Source organism: Carassius carassius, chromosome 10 (assembly GCF_963082965.1).
Source record: "Carassius carassius chromosome 10, fCarCar2.1, whole genome shotgun sequence".
Taxonomy (NCBI): Eukaryota; Metazoa; Chordata; class Actinopteri; order Cypriniformes; family Cyprinidae; genus Carassius; species Carassius carassius.
In genome coordinates, this window is record NC_081764.1 from 14,184,957 (window position 1) to 14,208,705 (window position 23,749).

A 23,749-nucleotide genomic window follows, 5' to 3' on the forward strand; every position below is an offset into this window, starting at 1 on the left:
TTACAGGGTTTAATTCAAGCCTCCTGAAGGGAAGTCAGTTCACCCTATTGGAAATGTAACATGGCATTTTTCCATGTAGGCAATTCCAAGATCTGATTGTATTACTGAATGTTGCTGGTTTTGCACGGTTGTATGACAAGTTATTTTAATTGTTAAGTGGTAATAATACCCACTGTATTATTACCACTTAACAATTAAAATAACTTGTCATACAACCGTGCAAAACCAGCAACATTCACATGGACTGCAATAAAGCAATTGTTTTTGGGAGAATAGTTGACCTGTATACATAATGTAATATTTTATGATTAATGTGATGTTAGTAGTTGGACTACTGGAGTCAATGTCAATGTAGTGTGAGAGCATCTGGAATCAAACCTCTTTGTGAAGTCTTTGAAGCACAGTCTTAGTTTATTATGGTGTCTGTAGAGTTTAGGATCGCTTGGGATCTCAGACAGAAACACCTGGGCCACCTCGAGAGGGCCCTGTAGAGAAGTATAATACATACATTGGTTAGAATCATTCAAATTATTTACTCATTTTACCACTGACTCTTTCATCACGCAATTTGCACTGATATTTGGCTGTTCAGTAATGCCAAAATGGACAAGCAACTGGTTAAAAAATTATGTGTGAGTGTTTTAATTATTTAAGTAACTACATTATTCAAGTAATGGGCAGTAGGCCTACTACATGGCAATGAAATAATACACTTTCTGGGGGTTGAATTTACAGATAATAAGTTATGTACCATTACTGTGTCATTAAAATTCAAAATTAATCCAGGAGGTAAAAACGGTGATGCTTCATATGTACAGTCGTGGCCAAAGGTTTTGAGAATTACATAAATATTAGTTTTCAAAAAGTTTGCTGCTAAACTGCCTTTAGATCTTTGTTTCAGTTGTTTCTGTGATGTATTGAAATATAATTACAAGCACTTCATACGTTTCAAAGGCTTTTATCGACAATTACATTTATGCAAAGAGTCAGTATTTGCAGTGTTGGCCCTTCTTTTTCAGGACCTCTGCAATTCGACTGGGCATGCTCTCAATCAACTTCTGGGCCAAATCCTGACTGATAGCAACCCATTCTTTCATAATCACTTCTTGGAGTTTGTCAGAATTAGTGGGTTTTTGTTTGTCCACCCGCCTCTTGAGGATTGTCCACAAGTTCTCAATGGGATTAAGATCTGGGGAGTTTCCAGGCCATGGACCCAAAATTTCAACATTCTGCTCCCCGAGCCACTTAGTTATCACTTTTGCCTTATGGCACGGTGCTCCATCGTGCTGGAAAATGCATTGTTCTTCACCAAACTGTTGTTGGATTGTTGGAAGAAGTTGCTGTTGGAGGGTGTTTTGGTACCATTCTTTATTCATGGCTGTGTTTTTGGGCAGAATTGTGAGTGAGCCCACTCCCTTGGATGAGAAGCAACCCCACACATGAATGGTGTCTGGATGCTTTACTGTTGGCATGACACAGGACTGATGGTAGCGCTCACCTTTTCTTCTCCGGACAAGCCTTTTTCCAGATGCCCCAAACAATCGGAAAGGGGCTTCATCGGAGAACATGACTTTGCCGGAGTCCTCAGCAGTCCATTCACTATACTTTCTGCAGAAGATCAATCTGTCCCTGATGTTTTTTTTGGAGAGAAGTGGCTTCTTTGCTGCCCTTCTTGACACCAGGCCATCTTCCAAAAGTCTTGGCCTCACTGTGCGTGCAGATGCGCTCACACCTGCCTGCTGCCATTCCTGAGCAAGCTCTGCACTGGTGGCACTCCGATCCCGCAGCTGAATCCTCTTTAGGAGACGATCCTGGCGCTTGCTGGACTTTCTTGGACGCCCTGAAGCCTTCTTTACAAGAATTGAACCTCTTTCCTTGAAGTTCTTGATGATCCTCTAAATTGTTGATTTAGGTGCAATCTTAGTAGCCACAATATCCTTGCCTGTGAAGCCATTTTTATGCAACACAATGATGGCTGCAGGCGTTTCTTTGCAGGTCACCATGGTTAACAATGGAAGAACAATGATTTCAAGCATCACCCTCCTTTTAACATGTCAAGTCTGCCATTCTAACCCAATCAGCCTGACATAATGATCTCCAGCCTTGTGCTCGTCAACATTCTCACCTGAGTTAACAAGACGATTACTGAAATGATCTCAGCAGGTCCTTTAATGACAGCAATGAAATGCAGTGGAAAGGTTCTTTTGGGATTGTTAATTTTCATGGCAAAAAAGGACAATGCAATTCATCTGATCACTCTTCATAACATTCTGGAGTATATGCAAATTGCTATTATAAAAACTTAAGCAGCAACTTTTCCAATTTCCAATATTTATGTAATTCTCAAAACTTTTGGCCACGACTGTATTATTAAGTGCACAGGCTCAACTAGTCACCTGGTTAACAGTGGTGCCAACAGACCCCTGCAGAACCATCTGTAACATTTTGGCATCGGATGGGTCCTGATGTGTTGCAAAAGCCAGCTCCTGTGTCTTCTTCTGCATATCCTCAATGGCTACTTCAATTGGCGTGGAGATGATCTGAAAAACAAATAATAATATATTAATATCTTCCCTTAACCTTACAAAAACACTGCGGCATTCAGTCTTATTAAAATTGAAATAAAGCTGAAGTCAAACTATATATATATAAATATTTTCTGAAATATTTAAAAATAATATATTTTTATAAATGAAATTAATATTTTACAAACTGAAATACTAAAATTGAAATGAAAATAAATCTAAATAGAAATATATAATCGAGAACGAGTCAATCTTTCGTTCGTTATCTGGCTTGACTCGGTGTTCATCTTCAGTTCTCTCTTCACAGCAGTTCAGTCAGTGTACTGTTTGAGTAAATGAATTACTCCGGGATATTGGTTTGTTTTAACTCAGAGGGATTGTCAGCCACATTAAAAAAAGTTAACAGCTGAAGTCATTTGTGGATTAATGCGTATTGGAAACGCGAACCGTTTCAAACAATTCAGTTCGATTTGGTGAACTGGTTCAAGAAGATCCGGTTACATCGAATGATTCGTTCGCGAACCGGATATCACAAACTGCAGTGCTTTGAACTCGCTCACAACAGACACGGAAGAGAAGACAATGCTGAATAAAGTCGTAGTTTTTGCTATTTTTGCACCAAAATGTATTTTCGATGCTTCAAAAAATTCTAACTGACCCTCTGATGTCACATGGACTACTTTGATGATGTTTTTCTTACCTTTCTGGACATGGACAGTAGACCGTACACACAGTTTCAATGGAGGGACTGAGAGCTCTCGGACTAAATCTAAAATATCTTAAACTGTGTTTCGAAGATGAACGGATTTCTTACGGGTTTGGAACGACATGAGGGTGAGTCATGACATAATTTTCCTTTAATACTAAAATAACACTGGGCATTCATTTGGTATACCATGGTACTAAATGAACAAGTACTACATTTATATTCCATTGACTTTTTAAAGGCTCTTGATACTTGTCATGCAATTTCCATCTAGCATGAATACCCATAGAAGCTTTCACAAAGCATGTGTGTTTGAGTTACCTCCTCTTTGTGGATGATGTTGATGCGGGTTTTGATGTAGGGGAAAGCGTGGGAGGTAGTGAGAATGGTCTTTCGTTTGAACTGTTCATGCAGGTCACCGTGAGCTCTTCCATCGAGTGTGAACGGCGTGCAGTAGACGAAGCGGCGCAGGTTGTAATTCTTGTCGAAGTACGTGATGCGGTCCTTCATTTCATAAGTGTCAAAATATGGTTCAACATATGTGATCTGAATGAAGGCCTATATTGGGGGGGTAATGATCTGTTATTCTCTGTGCAAAGCATTTCAATTTAATTTTCACAATTTTTTATGTTCAGAAAGCACAATTTTTCAATGCACCTTGTTTGGGTCCAATTTACACTTGTCGACTGGATTGGAATCTTTAATGACTTCCACTTGGTCCTCACCAAACCTTTCACCATAGAAACCCTGGAATTAAGAAAAAATAAGACATTTAGAGAGGTTATGCATGTGTGCTAAAAAAAAAAAAAAAAAATTGCTTTCATCAGAGAATAAAATCAGAGAAAAATGCACCCATGCAAACAATTTAAACGCAAACGGTCTTGTACCTCAAGCCGATGTGAGATTTCTGCCAGTTTGGTGATAGCTGGCTCCTTGTAGACAAACTCCTGCTCATCCAAGTCACCAAATTTAGAACCGTAAAATCCAACTCTGAAATAGGTGCCAAACATCCGCTTTCCATCCTAAAACAAACAAATGTGTTAATTACTAATGTGCTTTGAAGTAAAGCTGCCATTTAAAAACACCAGATAAACATGCGAAAATACATCCTGTTGGTACTCAAACTTTACACTTTAAAACACTTTCTCAAAGAAAGGTAAAGTGCAACGAGGCAAACACATTTATTTTTCTTGGCAGCAAGTTATCAAGTGACAGCAGCAATGTAAACACTGTCTGGTACATGTTTACATAAATAACCTGCATTCAACACACTGGCATTTAAACAGTGATGCAATCAAATAACAGTGAAATACAGGAAAACAGACACTAATACAGTAGCATTATCATAGTAAAAACACCTACCATTTGAGGATATTTTCCACAGCAAAACTTTTTTTATTATTATTACTCCAAACTTCTATATAGTTTCTCAATGTTACACAACCGTTCAAAGGTTTTCTTTGAAATAAATAAACTATTCATCTATGCATCAAATTAATCAGAAGGTACAGTAAAGCCATTGTCATGTTATAAAAGACCGATATATTAAAATAGAAAAGAGTAATCTTAAATTGTAGTATTTTAAAATGTTACTTTTTACACTATATTTTATTAAAGAAATGCAGGCTTTCAGAGCATAAGAGACTTCTTTCAAAAACAACTATTTTACAATGGTGTATATTATTATTATCTGTCATAAGAAGAAACAGCACAGAAAGTGAGCATCTCCACATCAGACACAAAATCTGAATTCAAAGAGTTTGAGCCAAGCGTGAGGACAGTGATGCAAGAAGCAGTTCTAAAACAAAGTGGGGACTTTCTCTGTAAACTGTATTAGCAAAGAATAACATAACAGGAAGACGACCTGAGACAACCTGATGTCCTTAAAGAGGAAGTGAACAACTGTACTCCAAAGAAGAGAAAAAGAATGGAACACAAGTAGAAAGCTCCTCGTGAGAAAGCAAACGTGCTGCTGTAGCCTTATACAGAACGTCAAACTGAAACACTTATGCCAATAGAAATAGAATGTCAGATAGAATTAGCATGTGCTGGAGAAACAGGTTTGGCCATAGTAGCATAGTAAGAAAAACGAGTGGTGGGTATAAGTACAGAGCTGGGAACATGTCAACGTGTGCTCTTCACACAGGAAGTGAAGTATTAATCAGGTGCAGATACAGGCTGAACCAAAGCAGACCAACCTTAATGCTAATATAACAATAAAACAAACAGCCTCAATGTAGACTTTGGTCAGTGTCGTAACAAGATATATATAAAAAAAAGTCCATGATAATTTTCTAACTTGTGTAATATATCACATGTATTGTAAGCAATTAAAGAATAACAAGTTAAAAATAATACCATGACTATGTAATGTTGGTCAGATTGTAAAGAGCTGGGTGTAGACACAAATGATCAGTAATCCTAAATGGAAAATTTGTTAAACCGAGCTAGAGTAAGCAAACTCAAATTAGTCAAAATGTATAAATAATCAGTAAGGAGTAAAAGATGTGTAAAAGTGTGTGAATGCTGGACATTTCAAGAAAATCTGCAGAGTTCGGATTGCGCATGGACCTGGTTAGCAGGTGTCTGAGATGGTTCAGCCCTTCTCCGGTTCACTGTGATGTTTTTTTTCAGTCATAAAAGCTGCAGAAATAAACCCTCGAACTATGAACTTACCACAAGAAACAATAATTAAAGTGGGAAGAGGAGGGGTCAGCAACCAGGGAAATAAAAAAGGAGAGAACAGAACATTTTAATCAGGAAACCAGGAAACTCTTTTACACAAAACAAACAGCAATACTACTTTAAATCAATACTATACAAAGAAAACAAACACAAAAAGACTATAACTCAACAACAAACATGCAATCAGGAAGAAGCAGGCAGAGAAAAGTGCACTTAAGTATCTTTATTAAATGGACAGTTAAAAGACAGTCCACTCCTGCTGTGATGCTGCGATACGTGTCAAATACAAAGGTTTTGTTGAGTCATTGCCATGCAATAAATTAATAAAGTGAAATTAATACTAGTATACAAATTGGTGTAAATGAGAACTCAGGGGTCGATTTAGTTGGCAATGAAATCAAAGCTCATATAGAGGGAAGGTCACTTGGACGTCACTTTGAATGTGAATGTTTCGAACTGATGATCAACATGACATCCCTTTAGAGGAAAAACAAGCATAGTTTACAAATATGCATCTGGCCCTTCTTTCAGTCGTCAGCTGATTTTCTAAATAGTTAACAAAATTAATAATTCTGTCATTGTTTACTCACACTCATGTCATTCCAAACCTGTATGATGTTCTTTCTTCCGAGGAATGCAAGATATATTTTTGAAGACTATCCTCATTGCTATTTATTATTATTTATTTTTTTTGTGTATGTGTGTGAATATCAACCAAATAAAAAAAATGGAGAAATATAAATTTATTAAATTAAAGTTGTTAATTTAAGAAACAAAAGTTTGTTGCAAAATATGCACATACAGTACAGACCAAAAGTTTGGACACACCTTCTCATTCAAAGAGTTGTCTTTATTTTCATGACTATGAAAATTGTAGAGTCACACTGAAGGCATCAAAACTATGAATTAACACGTGGAATTATATATGGAATTATATACATAACAAAAAAAGTGTGAAACAACTGAAAATATGTCATATTCTAGGTTCTTCAAAGTAACCACCTTTTGCTTTGATTACTGCTTTGCACACTCTTGGCATTCTCTTGATGAGCTTCAAGAGGTAGTCACCTGAAATGGTCTTCCAACAGTCTTGAAGGAGTTCCCAGAGAGATGCTTAGCACTTGTTGGCCCTTTTGTCTTCTGTCTGCGGTCCAGCTCAACCCTAAACCATCTCGATTGGGTTCAGGTCCGGTGACTGTGGAGGCCAGGTCATCTGGCGCAGCACCCCATCACTCTTCTTCTTGGTCAAATAGCCCTTGATGCCTTCAGTGTGACTCTACAATTTTCATAGTCATGAAAATAAAGAAAACTCTTTGAATGAGAAGGTGTGTCCAAACTTTTGGTCTGTACTGTATATATACACACATTATAAATATTTTATTATTTTGAGAGCATAGGGAGGCTTACCCCATTGCATCATTCTCATTGCTTAATTTTTTCTTTTTTTTTTTACCAGAAATTCAGCTGTTAAAAAAATGTTGAAAATGTGAACTAATGACTTTAACAAAAGCATATGCCATCCATTAGAAACCTCTGAGCTCGCAGTAAGTTATCTTTAAAACTCGATTCTCCTATGGTGAAAATCATTGGGATTGTACTTCCAGAAGCTGTTGACACTCTATAATGAAAATAAATGAGGACTGTTGGTGTCAAGCTGTCAAAAAACAAAACAAGGGAAAACAAAGTGACAGAAAAATGATAAGTGTCAAACTGTTATTTTGAGGCTGATCTTTGCAATGACTTAGCTGATCCAGTTCACATAATATACATGACTTATTAATGAATTGGACTCATTAACTTTTCAAGTTAAACTGAGTCAAGGATCCAGTCATTAATATTTAAAATATCTTCGTATATGATCCATTCTGATTCAGATTATATTATATATTATATGATTCCATAGAACAAAGAAAGTCCTACACATTTGGAACAATGCAAGGGTGAGTAAAATATGATCAGACTTTCATTTTTTTGACAAACCAGTACTCCAAGGTTATTCACGTCTCGCATAAATCGAACCCTGTGCTTTTGAGACATGATAAGAAGACAAAGATGGCAGTACTGATGAAACCGAGTGAGAGAGAAGGATGAGGGAGTGAAATGAGGCATTCATTAATAAATCTGTCATTAGTGCAACAGTGGCTCCCATGCATGGCCTGTCAAAAATGACAATGTTAACATTGTTTCTCCTCTAGAAAGAGAAGAGAAAGAGAGGAAGATGAGAAGAGGGAGAGGGACGCTGCTGCCCACACACCACTGCCAGCAGTCCCACAGAAATAGAAAAGGAGGGATGGACGAAGAAATGAAAACGTCCATTAAAAAGGTTAATGGGTCAAATTCACAGCAAAGAGAGTCATGATAAAGCCCACAGCTTGCACATATGGGCCAAGCATTAACCATGAAGTTCAGCACCTACCTCCCAGCCTGTGCTCTGTATAACAGAGAGAATACAGCACAAATCAACATACACAGGTCACAATCACCCCCTTCAGAAGCCCAGACTCACTGCAAAACATTACAGGAAACACTGGTCTAACTTAATTAGACTGTATTTTCCATGCACGACCCTTCATCCCTGAATACCGCATGCAATAATATAAAATAGCTATATTTTACATTTTTTTTTAAGAAAAAGAAATAACGTTCTTGCTTGTTGAAAGGTGCTAAGGTTTTCTGGGTTGTTGCCAGGAAGTTTCTATACAGTTGCTATGGTGTTAGTTTCATTTTTTAGCATGTTGCAACACAGTTGCTAGGGTGTCCTGTGTGTCTGCTTGTTAGCCCAGGTCAAAAGGGTCACCCCTATGTCTCTGAGATTCTGGATACCTCCTTCAATGTATGGAAACTTCAATTATGACTGCTCTCAAAAATTATAACACACTTCTCCTCAATTAGTCACACAATTTCAGGCATCAATCATATCAATAACCTAAATGGAGCAAGACTAGTTGTTCAGTGCTATACATGAGAAATATATAAGGCCCATTCCCACAAAGGACCTTAACTTTTTAATAACCAGTCTAATCCAAAAAGAATAGTAGAGTCCACATCACAACAAATATATATATATATATATATACATATATATATACACACACACACACACACATATATATATATATATATATATATATATATAAATTATTTCTCTTTTGTATGTTTGATTGTTTCTATTTTCCTAATTTCTAATTGCTTTGGATAAAAGCGTCTGCTATGTGACTGAATGTAATAAATAAAAAATAAAAATTATAAAATATAACGTATTTAATGTTACCAAAATGATAACTTACATTTCTATACTATAAAAAGCCAATCAGAATCCATCAGACTGTAAAGAGCTTCAGCATTTACAGTGGCAGATGGCTTAATTATTATAAACAGACTATGTGTCAGTGTGGACTCTAATATAGTTATCGTTATAGATATTTTTCTCAGTGTGAACAGTATTCATAACGCCCAGGAAATCTCACTAAATGAAGCCCACATTCACAGCACCACACAGTCACTCTGATGTAAAAGAGATAATCAGTCATGCAGTTTTGGTAATGCAAAGTCTCTTTCACGTGTCACACGTAAATCACGTTGATGTGTATACACAACCAAAATGTTGCCAAGTTAGATATCTGGCAGGTTGTTGCTTTCTATTACTCGGGCAATAATACAAAGTCCTGTTCTCTTATACTGCTTTACAGCATAAGGAGGCTAAACGGAGCATTTATTTTAGGATCCAAAACATTAAAAACTACCCTTTTAATAAAAGCATTTACCTGGTGTACAATTTTGCCAAAGGCTTCCTGAAGTTTACCATGAATAGTGGCTAGTTTCTTGGCATCCCTGTTGGCCTCGTGAATAGGAATGAGCACTTTGTAGACTTCGTTCACTGCTTCATACATACCAGCCTGGAGACAAATAATGAAACACTGCTTTAACAAGCCAAATATCATAAAAGCAAACAAATAAATTAATAGTAATAATTCACGCAAAAAAAAAGAAATCCAAAAAATTGATGAAAATGTATACACCCTCAGGCCTTCCAAGATTTAGATGAGTTTGTTTCTTCCTTGGAACAGATTTGGAGAAATTTAGCTTCACGTGCTCACCAATGGATCATCTGCAGTGAATGGGTGCCATCAGAATGAAGAGTCCAAACAGCTGATAAAAACATTGCAATAATCTACAATTGATCGTCACAACTCCAGTCCTTCAATCAATGCTTCCTCCATTGAAAAAGACCATTCTCTGTTGTCATCAAATCCACCAACATATTTGTTTGTTTAGAACTGTTTTGGACTGTTTTCACTTGTAAATGTAGCGTGATCTGTGCACATATCTTTTTTGACAACTTTTTTCAGTGGAGAAAGCAATATAATGGATAGAGGACTTTTAATTTTAACGCAACGAGTTGAAGTTAAAAAGGTCTTAATAAATTTATTTATAACAAACATGTAGCTTTTCACTTCACAAGACATTAATTGATGGACTGGATTCATGAATAATTGTGATGTTGTTATCAGTCTAAACTCTCATTCTGACGGCACCCATTCAATTCAGAGGTTCCTTTGGTGAGCAAGTGAAGCGAAATTTCTCCAAATCTGTAACGATGAAGAACCAATTTCAAATACATCTTGAATGGCCTAAAGTGGAGTAAATTATCAAAAAAAAAAAATTATATTGCCGTGAACTATTCCTTTAAAACAGACAGAATTTAGTCAAAGTAAATAACACACCATAGAAAAGGAGGCTGCAGCCTGTTCCAGTAACCCAACTAATCCTGCCTCCGTGAAGTACTTCCCAGAGCAGATGCCCTCCTCGTCTGGGGACACCACATCATCGGACACAGCAGATTCTTCCAGCACATTAGAGGAAATGTTCTGTGGTGTGACAAACATCTCATATAACACATATAACAATTAAAAGAGTAACCGACTGCTCTTTATTCTCTGTGTCACAGGGTGCGGCAGGAACCTGAAAGGTGACACAGCCCACAGGAAGGTACTTGCGGTCCTCCAGCATGCTGAGGTACTCAGCCACCAGGGCGGCGCTGTGTACTAAGCACTGGGCTGCCTCTGCATGATTATTCCTCTCGGAGTGCTTCCCGGACATATTTTGAAGCCAGGTCAGTCGTAGATCTGGGGATGTCTGGTAGCCCTTAGCAATCCTACATAACAGAAAGAATACTTTATTTTGTCTTGATAAATACTTAAGCTCACCAGGTCTGCATTCATTTGACAAAAGTACAGTGGAAATAGTAAAGTTAAATAGTAAAAATAGTAACAGTTTTCAATTTGATATATTTAAAAATAAAAATTGTTCCTGAGAAGCTGAATTTTCTTAATTACGCTGGTCTTCAGTTTCACATGATCATTCAGAAATCATACTAATTTGCTGATTTGGTGCTTAAGAAATTAAGATATTTGTGGAAAGTACAATTCATTTTCTTTAAAGATTATGAAGTTCAGAAGAAAAGCATTTATTTGAAATAGAAATCTTCTGTTACTTTCTAACTATCTTTAATAGATACATTAATACCAATACATTAAATGGTTCTCTTAATAAAACAATGTGATGTTAAATCCATTCTGCAATGCAAGAAGCAATACCTGTACATCAGATCAATTAGCATCTCTGGATCCTCTTGATGTTCCTTCATTTTTACAGTGTCCGAAAGAATCATGTGCAGGTTAAACACCAGATCTTGAACCTGAAACCAGAGATAAAATCAGTGTTTTGTGTCAGGAATTAGTAAATAGATGGAGGAAACAGATCTCTGGGCCTCACCTGGTCAGGAAAAGTGGTTTCTCTGAGCTCTAGGTCCTCTTCTGCATATGTGAGGATGGTCTTGAGTGAACGCCGCAGAAAATCCTCATTGAAGTTCTGGGACGTACCCACCAGAGACGAAAGAGACATGGTCACCTGCATTTTCACTCGTGCAAAGTTCTGCAGAAAAGAGAACAAACACACACACACACACACACACACACACACACACACAATATAAACGGACTAAATACTGTTTAAAAAATTTAAGTAATACATATTCACAGAAATATAATATTTAGTATATATACACACACTCAATACATAGTTTATTCATATCTATTTTATAATGTAATATACATATCTATATTTAATCCATTTATAAACAATATGTTCTCATATTTTAGAAATATACACTACTGTTAAAAAATGTGAGTTACAAGATTTTATTTATTTTTTAATGATTTTCTTTATTAATTCAGCAGGGATTCATTAAATATATCAAAAGTAAGAGTAAAAAAATTATAAAAAAAAAGATTTATATTTACAAAAGATTTAAATTTCAGGTAAATGCTGCTCTTTTGAACTTTCCATTTACTAAAAAATCCTGAATAAATGGTATATATATATATAAATGGTATATATATATATATATATATATATATATATATACATACATACATACATACATAGATACATACATAGATACATACATATATATATATATATATATATTAGGGGTGTAATGATACGCGTATTCGTATTGAACCGTTCGGTACGAGGCTTTCGGTTCGGTACGCGGTACGCATTATGGACCGAACGGTTCGGTGGACTAATTAATTATATTTCGAAAATAAAAAAAATTGTGAAATATAATGATATGCGTTCAACAAGGTAGCCCAATAACCCAAACGACGTAACAGGCAACGCCCCTGACACCCCCGAAGAAGAAAAAAACACCAACTTATATGTTTATGTTAGGCTACTCAGTCAGGCGCTCGCTCACTCAGTACACGCTTGAAGGCTCGTTGCAAAATGGCCAATGCGTTTAACAGACCAGAAATAGAAGATCCTCCAATAACCAACAGGTCTGGTGTTTGGGTGCACTTTGGATTCCCTGTAAGCTATAATGGTGATGGCAAGAGAGTGGTGGATAAAAAAACAACGATATGTCGCATCTAGGGTACACCAGCGGGAATACAAAAAAAAAAAAAAAAAAACACCAGCGGGAATACTTGAAACATGTCAACTCATTTACGCCGACATCACCTTAGTGGGTCAGTATCTGGGAAAAGATGTAAAAAGGGAGAAACATACTCGCAACAAACTATCCCCGCAGCATTTAGACAGACATTTCCAACGGATTCAAACAGGGCAAAAGACATCACCACGGCGATTGGTAGGCTACATTTACGTTATAGCCGCGGATATGAGACCTTACTATTTACCATTCATTCTATCATCACCATTATAGCTTACAGGGAATCCAAAGTGCACCCAAACACCAGACCTGTTGGTTATTGGAGGATCTTCTATTTCTGGTCTGTTAAACGCATTGGCCATTTTGCAACGAGCCTTCAGCGCGTACTGAGTGAGCTCCGGTTGACTGCTCACTGACAACATCAGTCGTTCCTCCTTGTTGAATGAGTGGAGAAGGGTATTCCTGCACAACCGGAGGCTGCAGGAACATACTGTTGTATGAGTGACTTCTAGCAGGCTCCTGATTGGTTAACGCTGCGCGAATTGACGCCAAAGTTTAATTTTTTCAACTCGGGCGGCAGACGCAAATTCGCGTCAAACGCTAAATGCACAAAAAGCACCATTCGCGATAACGCACGCGATCTTCCGCACCGCGCTTAACGCCCCATTCGCACCGCGAGACCTCCAGACGCGTGTAAACACGCCTTTGCATTGACTTAACATTGAAATCATTCGCGCCAGACGCTCTATTCGCGTTTGGTGTGAAGTGGAAAATGTAGGTTTTAAGAACATGCTTAATGTAATTGAGCCCCTTTACAATATTCCTTCACGAGCCCATTTCAGACAAACCGTAATTCCTGCTTTGTTCCAAAAAACGTAAGCCCTATAGAGAAGAAATTGAGTAAAAACACACTCAATATAAAGAGTTATAGAGTTCCATATAAAAAGTTACATCTTTGTATTTGTTCATAACTAATATAACATTTTCATTTTTTTTTTTATAAAGAGCTGTTTTTGTTTTATACAGTATGCTGCTAAGAAAACACCATAGAAGATGGGTAAAGAATAGCTCCATCATTGTTCAATGTAAAAAAAAAAAAACATACTTTGTTAGTTTTAATAAATAAAACATTTTTTAAAAATCAAGGATTATTTATTATTATTTATCATTTATCTTCCAATTTTTTCTTTTTGCTGTATCTAAAACATACCGAACCGTACCGTGACACCAGTGTATCGTATCGAACCGAGCCGTGAATTTTGTGAACCGTTACACCCCTAATATATATATATATATATATATATATATATATATATATATATATATATATATATATATATATAAGCAGCACACTGAAGGATCATGTGACACTGGAGTAATGGCTAATGGCTACTTTCCCATCACAAGAATAAATAATACATTTAAAAAATATTCAAATACAAATAAGTTAAATTCTATTAATATTCTATTAATTCTATTAATATCATAACATTAATGTATGTCTTTAGTGTAAACTTTTGAATAGTATTGTATTAAATAATATAATAATGCAAAAAATGAACAACGGCATATTTGTCTACATGAAATATTTATGGTGATTGTGACAAAGTGTGTTTATGTGTTTCTCACATTTCCAATCTCAAAGTTCTGTCTCATGAGGAGGTAGAGGGAGGCGCTGGCGTGGGCTCTGATGGTGCTGATGCTACTGCTACAATTCCTCAGGAGCCGCAGACACAGGTCAGCACACTGCTCGGTCTCCTCCTCAAACAGCAGCTCTGGAAACTAAACACACATTAAGACTTATACACTGCCACAAGAGATCACACTTCATAAATAAAAGGTACGCTATTTCATTTAAAGACAGTAATCAACAAGCATAATTGCGTAAATCAGCTGCAGCTAAATTGTTCAATACAAACTCAATTACAAATTCTGGTCTTTGACCTGATCAGCATTCACTCACCTTTGACACGAGAGCTCTCTGTGTAGCGAAGCAGTGTTGCAAATATAGGGCACTTTGATTACATGCCATGCTGTGTAGCAGGACCTTCAGAACCCCTCCCAGAATGCTTTCTTTGGACTCGGTCACTGACACCGTCTGCATGGCACATAGAGGAATCATAATAGTTATGATAAATCTCTTCTGTGGTAAAATATTGAGAGTTACTGATAGCAGTTGGGATCATTACCTGAACTATTATTTCTAGCGTATCCAATATGATGAGATTAGCTTCAGTTGCCAGGTTGCCATCAATAATTGCTTCATGCTCCAGCTCAGCCCTGGTCCTGACAAACAATGGGGTAATGAATGTTTAGAATGGTGCAATATGACAGGTACAACAGCAAGCGGATCCTTGAATGCCACAGCAATATCCACACAAGCATGTATACAAGAGTGTATACAGATGAAGGATGTCCTCTTCATACAGGCCAAATATTTTTGATCCATTTGTACACGGAGTAATATTTTGCCCTTGCCTTATTTGTAAGAATCCTTTCAATGTTAACCTAAACTTTGATTTATATACATTACTTGCATTAATGTTTATGATTACAAAAAGTATAATGATAGTAATAATAAATAAAATAAAAAATACAATATATTTACAAATAAATAAATACGTTTAAATCTGTACAGTACAGGCCAGAATTTTTACCTATGGACTTGATGCATATTTTGATGATGATCTTAATAATAATACAAATAAAAAATGCACTAAATGTGTAAATATTAAAACCAAATATTTAAATACAAATATATAAATATTACAAGAACACATATTCAAAAATCTATAAATAGTTTTTGTTTTTAATCTGTAAAACATATAGTTGAACTTAAATGTAATAAAATGTAATAAAATAAATAAAATGGTTTAATGCACTGAATAAAAAAAATAAATCTAAATATTAACAAAAATTAAAAAAACAAATAAATGTTCTATAACCTAATCTTTGTACCGTATATTTCGGACTATAAGTCGCACCTGAGTATAAGCCGCATCAGTCCAAAAATACGTCATGATGAGGAAAAAAAAACATACATAAGTCGCACTGGACTATAAGTTGCATTTATTTAGAACCAAGGACCAAGAGAAAAACTTTACCGTCTACAGACGCGAGAGGGCGCTCTATGCTACTCAGTCATAAACTGTATAAAAACATGGACGTAGTGTCCGTGACGTTACCCGTAGTCTCCTGAAGTGTGTTTTTGAAGCCTAAAGTGTGTAGAGCGGGCCGTCGCCATCTTGGCAGCGCATCACCGCGCGACTCTGCCGGACAATCAAAAATGGGCAAAAAGGCGGGAGCTAGACCCACCTAGCACGATGGCAGTGTCAGCATCGGCAATCCACCTGTCACTCAAGTGGCTACGCCCTTAATTATGCAGAACTTTAAGTCTTAATATAATTTAAACGGATGAGTTATAAAAAAATTCACCCCCCTCACAGTTGTCATGAAGGGCAAAATTAGCTATTTAGACCAAAATAATTTTTTTAACCAGGCTGTAAACATGTTTTTTCCTGCTGTAAAGTTGGGCATTTTAACATGGGGAGTCTATGGGATTGACTCCCTTTTGCAGCCAGCCTCAAGCGGCCAGTCGATGAATTGCAGTTTTAGTCACTTCCTTATTGGCCTCACGAGAGAGAGCGGGAGGTTGGCGCTCGTACTCAATGGTATGCTACAGGAGCACTGAGCAGCATATAGCGCCCTCTCGCGGCTGTAGATGGTAATGTTTTCTCTTGGTTTATTTCTATCAGTTCATGTCAAATTAATTTTGATAAGTCGCACCTGACTATAAGTCGCAGGACCAGCCAAACTATGAAAAAAAGTGTGACTTATAGTCCGGAAAATACGGATTTGAGTTTGGCCTAATAATTTAAAAGAGGTTTAATGATTCACGTGAACTGTAGGTGTGTAAGCATATCCTAGGGAGCTTACAAACCTAACTAAGAAGGGCTCCTGGCTTCTCCCATTGTGCAGAGGGATTCCCTTAAACCTGTGTGGTACATGATTCATTCAAAAGAGGCCACACACAAACAGCTGTATCATAACCCTTCATAGGGAAGGAGAGAGCCATCACCGTGTAACAGACTTGGTTGATTACTGTTAGAAGCAGAGAGGGTGGTCTGTTGTTAAAAGGGTTGTGAAAATGTAGCATAACACTGTATTGTTTAGCTGCAACTCTGCACCTGGAGGTCCACTGTGTACATATATTGTGCAATCCGTGATTAGGCTTTACTCATCAACATACTTTATTTTTTATAAGCTAAATGCTAAATTAAACTTAAGCATTTATTATAGTAATTTAGACCCCACAGGTCAACCATAAAAAAAAAAAATTCTCCCCACTGAAGGTTACTTTTAAACGCAATTTAATACTGAATCTCAGTTTGCACACAGTGGCAACAGGAGCTAGAGTAGCATTTTGAAAGTAATATGAATACCCTGTAGGTATTCATATTCATGAATACTACATTTATTATTAGAAAATATGGGATTAGTTTCCACTGTTATGCTGATGATACTCGACTCTATATCTCAACGAGACCAGATGAAACTTCTAAATTATCTAAGCTTGAGAGTGTGTTAAAAATAAAGTGTTAAAGATTGGATGAACAATAATTTTCTCCTATTAAATTCGGATAAGACATTACTTATTGGACCAAAAAAACAGTATACAGAAGTTAGTAGATTAAAGTTTGCAACTAGATGGATGTACTGTTACTTCATCTACAGTCAAAAATCTGGGTGTTATATTAGACGGCAACTTGTCTTTTGAAAACCATATTTCCCATGTTACAAAAATAGCATTCTTTCATCTTAGAAACATTGCCAAGCTATGAAACATGTTATATGTTTCTGATGCAGAAAAGCTAGTTCATGCATTTATGACCTCTAGACTGGACTATTGTAATGCTCTTCTAGGGGGTTGTCCTGCTTCTTCAATAAACAAGCTACAGGTAATCCAAAATGCAGCAGCTAGAGTCCTTACCGGGTCAAGAAAATATGATCAAATTACCCCAATTTTACAGTCTCGGCACTGGCTACCCTATTAAGTTCCGTATCAGTAACAAATTATCATTACTTACCTATAAGGCCCTTAATGGTTTAGCTTCTGTGTATCTAACTAGCCTTCTACCACGTTACAATCCATCACGCTCCTTAAGGTCATAAAACGCTGGACTTTTGGTAGTTCCTAGGATAGCAAAGTCCACTAAAGGAGGTAGAGCTTTTTCACATTAGGCTCCCTAACTCTGGAACAGTCTTCCTGATAATGTTCGGGGTTCAGAAACACTCTCTCTGTTTAAATCTAGATTAAAGACACATCTCTTTTGCCAAGCATTTGAATAATGCATCTCATAATTTGTGACTGCAGTTGTATCTGATCATTCTTATTCTGTATCTTTGGTTAAACAAATTAATTTTACTTTGTTGGATCAGCAGCTATGCTAATGAAGTCTCTATTTGTTTTTCTGTTTTGCCACAGGATTTACATCCCATGGTAACTAGGATTTACACAAGCTCCAGTCTGGATCCAGAACACCTGAGAAGAGATGATGCTGACCCTCAGAGGACCTCAGATGATGCTAACCCTGAATCAACAAACAGAACTAACAAATATTGCTGTAAGTGTGATTGCATCATATAATAATTGCTGTTAATAGTGTTTATCGTCTGTCTGATTACGTCTTGTATTAATTTTTTCAAAAATTTCTGCTTTATGAACATAAACTCACAGTCAACACAGATAAGCTACTACTAAATATTGTAGAAACTTAATTGCCATTTGCCAAATAGAACTCAAAAATAGCAAACAAAAGCTTTCACTATAGTTCATAACCTAGACAATTCTTTGCAGAGAAATACTAAGTGACACCAGCAAACACTGCATCTCATCAAGACAACACTCTTAAACATTCTCATTCATTGTGTTGTGTTAAGCACTTCTAACACAATTGCAAAAAAATAAAAAATATTAATACAGGCATTTTTTTCATACAAGCCATTTAAAAATATATAATGACGCAATTTAAAGTAAAGAAAAATGAGAACAAAGTCAAATAGTACCATATCAAAGTCAAGTTCTCTGGCGAAATCTCATTGAAGTTATATTTTGTAATAGTACCTTTTAACCTCAAAATGCATGACTTTTACGTGAAATCCTCCTTATATAAAAATATTCCTTATCACAAACACACACACAAAAAAAGTAGTTTTACAAGGTTTTAAGCAGCTCTGTGTCACATACATATGATGAAAATAATGTGGCAGTCGAACACAAGCAACAAAAATGTTTAGTTAATAAGTAAATGTTTAAAACATGATTTTTATATTTTTTATTACAGTATTTTTATTTTATTAGGATTAGGATAATGGAGGAATAAAGGCTGAGAACCACTAAACTCTCAAAGGACAACTGCCACCATGTTAATTTTCCAAATGAAATCACAATTAGATACAGAATGTGCTTGGAAAAGAGCAATATGACAACTATAAAATATCCTTCTCATAGCTCATTAACTTGAGAGGGAATATTAAGTTAACCCCATTAAATTTAGAAAATCACATACTACATGGGTATGTACCTTTATGACTAAATCTTGGACCTGAGAGACTGGTTAAAGAGCCACGCTGCACTCTTGTTATAAACAAACTGGTTATAACAGAATCACATCATCCAAGCTGCATCCTACTCCATCTTCCCAAATAAACACACAATTATTGGTCTGAATCAGATTCTGGTCAGTGGTCATTAATAACTGCATCCAGACCAATCCAAGCAACAGTCAAGGAGAGCAGAACCGATGCAAGAGGAACAGGGCTTTAAAATTCAGGTCTGAAGCAAAGCAAGAGTCACTGAAAGCAAAACACACTTCAGCTGTACAATACCTGACTGATCTCTGGCCCCTAAATACACAATACATGAAAGAACAAGGTCAAATAAAGGGGTTATTGGAAGTTAAACTGTTAACGGGTGTTCCTGTATAAATATGGGTTATATATATATATTTTTTTTTACACTCTTACTACAGGACTTTTCTGACCAGATTACAAAGTTTGTACTTGTATCAGTGAAGTTACATAATTGAAATGGAAGTCAAAGTTCACCCTATTTTAAATTTAGTTCAAGAACACACTAAACAAAGAGAAATAAAAAGAATAAAAACACATTAATATATTAAATAAAATCATACTTGTCCATCTTTTCGCTGGTCTGACGCCAGTGAGTCATGTCTTTTCTCCAGCGCAGGTTCTCCTGGCTGCCAAAAGCACTGCCTGATGGACTTCTCTCTGTGGAGGACAAAAGACAAGAAAGGGCAACACACACAAGTTATGTCAACCAAGTTACGTCCAACAGAATATTGTTTATATAAGTGGTGTGTGGTGGTTCTTAAATAAGGCACAGTTCTCAGTTTTCTATTTTCACATTAACAATGTAATCAATATTCTATTTATTAAAGCCAAGTATGAATTCCATCAAGTTAGTGTTTTTAGGCATTTTACATTTATAATAAATCGAGGCAGTAACAATCGAAACAATATATTTTGTTTTTTGAAATTACTCTTCCCATTAACACCATTACACTGTTCATTCAGAAGCGGAATGCGCACATACACACAAACTCAATATATCACGTGACTTTCATTCTCTCACGTGAGTTTCCCTCATTCATTCTCAATGTCAACCAATATTTTAAGGAGACACTGCCTCCCTTGGAATGCCCCTGATATATATATATATATATATATATATAGATATATATATATATATATATATATATATATATATAAATAAAAAAACTAACCGAGCTGCCCCCTGCTCCGTCGCACCATCTCCTGTCTGGCTCCAATACTGCCTAGGATGGCTTCTTCCAACTTGGCCTTCATGTCTTTGGATTTCTTAAAGGTTAGACTGTTCATTCGTTCAAATGCCTTTTTGCCCTGCATGAACAAAAAATGGGCCTTTTTGTATGAGATGGATGGATAGAAACACAAACATTAATTAATTTCGCTTGGTTTGTGAAAGGACATAGTTGAGCAGACTGAGTGCATTTCTTTAGAGATGAATGGAAACTAAAACAGACGTGAAAAATACAACAGATACAGATATATTGCTACTAAGAGATCCAGAAGTGCTGTGAAGACACTTCAGATTAATACCTGGTATTAGCTCCCTCTACTATGAGGTTTATTCAAACCTTGTATTCGAAGCAGGAGACACAGAGGTAGAGCAGATCCAGCAGACGATTGAGCTGAGAGACAGACAGGTCAGTGAACCATTTCTGAAGCACCATCTCATCTGCATTCTTCAGCACCCACAGCAGACAGATGAGCAGACTACGACTGGACTCGGCTGAGAACGAGCCATGCTGACGGGTGGCCTGGAGAACAAGGTCTATAGATTTTAGTGAAGGACTGGGATTCTACTTTTGATCAGACATTGCACGATGTGTCTTTCTTGTTGTATAACTTTGCTTATTCAAATTTGTTTCATTCAGAAGAATTACTTTTATAATGGCAGCTTAAGTTTTCAAAAATTAAAAAGGAAAACCAGCTTTACTTTAAATGCGAAGACTGCCATTACTGTCCCTCTACTGCATGGATTTCCAAACTTTCTTGTAAAATATAAAATATTCCAAAATATTTATTTAAAAATACCTTCAGAGATTAAATAGTGTTTATGTTTTAAAAACTACCATAAATGTATATGTATATAATGTAACATAGCAATGTATGTACATGTAAAATAATAATAACAATAGTTATAATAATAAAATAACTTGTTATATTAGCTGAAATAAATAAGTAAAATAACAAAAACAACAACAAATAAAAGGAGTTAGCTTATCCAAATAGTGAGGTCACAATACCTGTGGATTGAGCAGAAAACTACTAGGCCGTGACATCTGTGGCACAGAGGTCCCTGCAATTGCCATGGCAACAGTCTGGCTGATCATACTGTTGCTCTCAGCTTCCTGCTCCTCGGTACCTGGACCACCAGGACGCCCCCACTGATTATGGGATTCTGTGATGGCAAAAGAAAAAGTCTGAATGTTATTATTACATGACATTTACAATACAGCATGAGCCAGATATATATAAAAAAAAACTATTAATATACCGGTGAAATCGTGGAGCTGGGGAAGGGTTTCCATCACAATGCCTATGAGTGGTAAGTAGAGCAGGGCAACTCTAGCTTTGACCTCAAAGTCAGCATATCGAGGGTCTGAGTCATGACTGGACAGCAGATTATGAACCATGCTGATGACCTTCTTATGAAGACCAAACATCCTACAGCAAGAGCAGAATAAATATTGAAGAGCAGAGTCAAATTATATATTTGACAATTGTTATAAATAATTAAAATACTTCATTTAAATTATGAATTAATTATAGTTATTAATTGTTATAGGTATATAATTGTTTATTTTTATAGTTTTTAATTATTAGAAGAAAAAGAAGAAAAAAAAAAGAAAAAAATTATATATATATATATATATATATATATATATATATATATATGTATATATATATATATATATATATATATATATATATTAAAATGGTTATAAAATTGTAGTTTTGAAGAGTTAAGGTCATTGCACACTGAGTCCAAAATTTTCGCATGCGTTTTTTCGTATTAGTGATCCGAAAAATTCGTCATGCACAGAGACCTTGCACACTGAGTCCGATGCTTATTAATCAATGCGTTGCGAAAAAAAAACGCAAAACAATAAAGAATGTCGTCTACAAATAGTGAGGATGATTTTTTTGTCTTCTCTTCTTAAAAGAAAAAAAGAAAGGAAATATTGGGTCCATCCACTCCTGCGATCACATAGAGTGGAAGGAGAGTTCCACCTCCTTATCAAGAAGAGCGGGATTATCCAGAACTATTCAAAGTTTACTTTAAAATGTCAATGGCTCAGTTTGATGTTTTTCTAGCGATACTGGAGCCACATATAAAAAATACCACCAATTTCCGTGAATCAATTGATTCTGAACAGAGACTGGAAGTATGTCTAAGGTACCGCGCGCACACACACACGGTTTACAGGGACTTGGTGTGCTATAATTATAGCCGTGATATAATAATATTTGTAGTATTTTTGATACAATAATATTTCTATATATAATTGTAGGTATCTAAGCACTGGCGATTCATTCACCACCATTGTCAGCAGTTTTACGGTTGTCAAAACGTCTCTCAAAATGCATTTTTATTGCAGTCTATGGTTTTGATGGATGCGAAAAATTCAGAAAATCGAACCTGTTCCGAATTTTTTTTTTACGGACGAAAGTTTCGGAGCAAGTGAGCAAGCGTGATTGACATAACGTAAGGTCGAATTAAATTTTTGGCGTGAGGTCGAATTAATTTTTTGACGAGCGAAAATTTCGCATGCGTGTGCAAAGGCCTTTAAGAATGGAAATAGGGCACACACCAAGGTACTGAGCCATCAGCCTCAGGGTCGAGTATTACAGCCAGCTCTGTCAGAACCAGACCAGCGAGGTAATGCTGCTCTCTGAAGGGCACAGACAGCTCAAACATGTTGGCGATCTTTTGGTCCTGCACTTGGGTAGAGAAACCAGAACTCTTGTGGGAGACAATGAGAAAGAAAAACAAAAATATAGGAAGAAGGTTTTTCTAAATATCAATTTTGGTGTAATTTAGAGTGTATTACAGTTAACCTTTCTCAGTTAGATTTCATACCTGAGACGTGGCAGAGGAGACTGAAGGAGAGGGGGAGGCTGGGGGTGTAAGTAGACTGAAGGGCAGGTTTAGAGTGACGTAGTGTTCATGGCTACAGATGATCCTCAGGAAGTCTAGTCTCAGAGACTCTAGAGTGGGGTTCTGTAGTGCATAGAGCTTGGTGGACACCT

The 23,749-nt window shown here is 36.4% G+C and overlaps 1 protein-coding gene across 10 annotated transcripts in view; it reads right to left on the minus strand.

Annotated features, from left to right (window-relative positions):
* Positions 1-23,749, minus strand: part of LOC132151840 (dedicator of cytokinesis protein 7) — a 48,538-nt gene that overhangs the window by 1,287 nt on the left and 23,502 nt on the right. For 3 of the 10 annotated variants that reach the window (XM_059560264.1, XM_059560261.1, XM_059560258.1), the window contains 21 exons: positions 23,580-23,747; positions 23,311-23,462; positions 21,993-22,162; positions 21,742-21,896; positions 21,070-21,252; positions 20,677-20,812; positions 20,065-20,161; positions 15,061-15,157; positions 14,835-14,969; positions 14,501-14,653; positions 11,692-11,850; positions 11,514-11,614; positions 10,879-11,071; positions 10,641-10,784; positions 9,681-9,812; positions 8,333-8,347; positions 4,119-4,244; positions 3,889-3,978; positions 3,553-3,789; positions 2,397-2,540; positions 379-485 (listed from right to left, as the gene is read on the minus strand). In XM_059560264.1, the coding sequence (XP_059416247.1) occupies positions 379-485; positions 2,397-2,540; positions 3,553-3,789; positions 3,889-3,978; positions 4,119-4,244; positions 8,333-8,347; positions 9,681-9,812; positions 10,641-10,784; positions 10,879-11,071; positions 11,514-11,614; positions 11,692-11,850; positions 14,501-14,653; positions 14,835-14,969; positions 15,061-15,157; positions 20,065-20,161; positions 20,677-20,812; positions 21,070-21,252; positions 21,742-21,896; positions 21,993-22,162; positions 23,311-23,462; positions 23,580-23,747 (2,894 nt within the window). Of the gene's footprint in view, positions 1-378; positions 486-2,396; positions 2,541-3,552; positions 3,790-3,888; positions 3,979-4,118; positions 4,254-8,332; positions 8,348-9,680; positions 9,813-10,640; positions 10,785-10,878; positions 11,072-11,513; positions 11,615-11,691; positions 11,851-14,500; positions 14,654-14,834; positions 14,970-15,060; positions 15,158-20,064; positions 20,162-20,676; positions 20,834-21,069; positions 21,253-21,741; positions 21,897-21,992; positions 22,163-23,310; positions 23,463-23,579; positions 23,748-23,749 lie in introns of all 10 variants that reach the window. The other 7 variants (XM_059560263.1, XM_059560260.1, XM_059560256.1 and 4 more) reach the window with 3 other exon arrangements.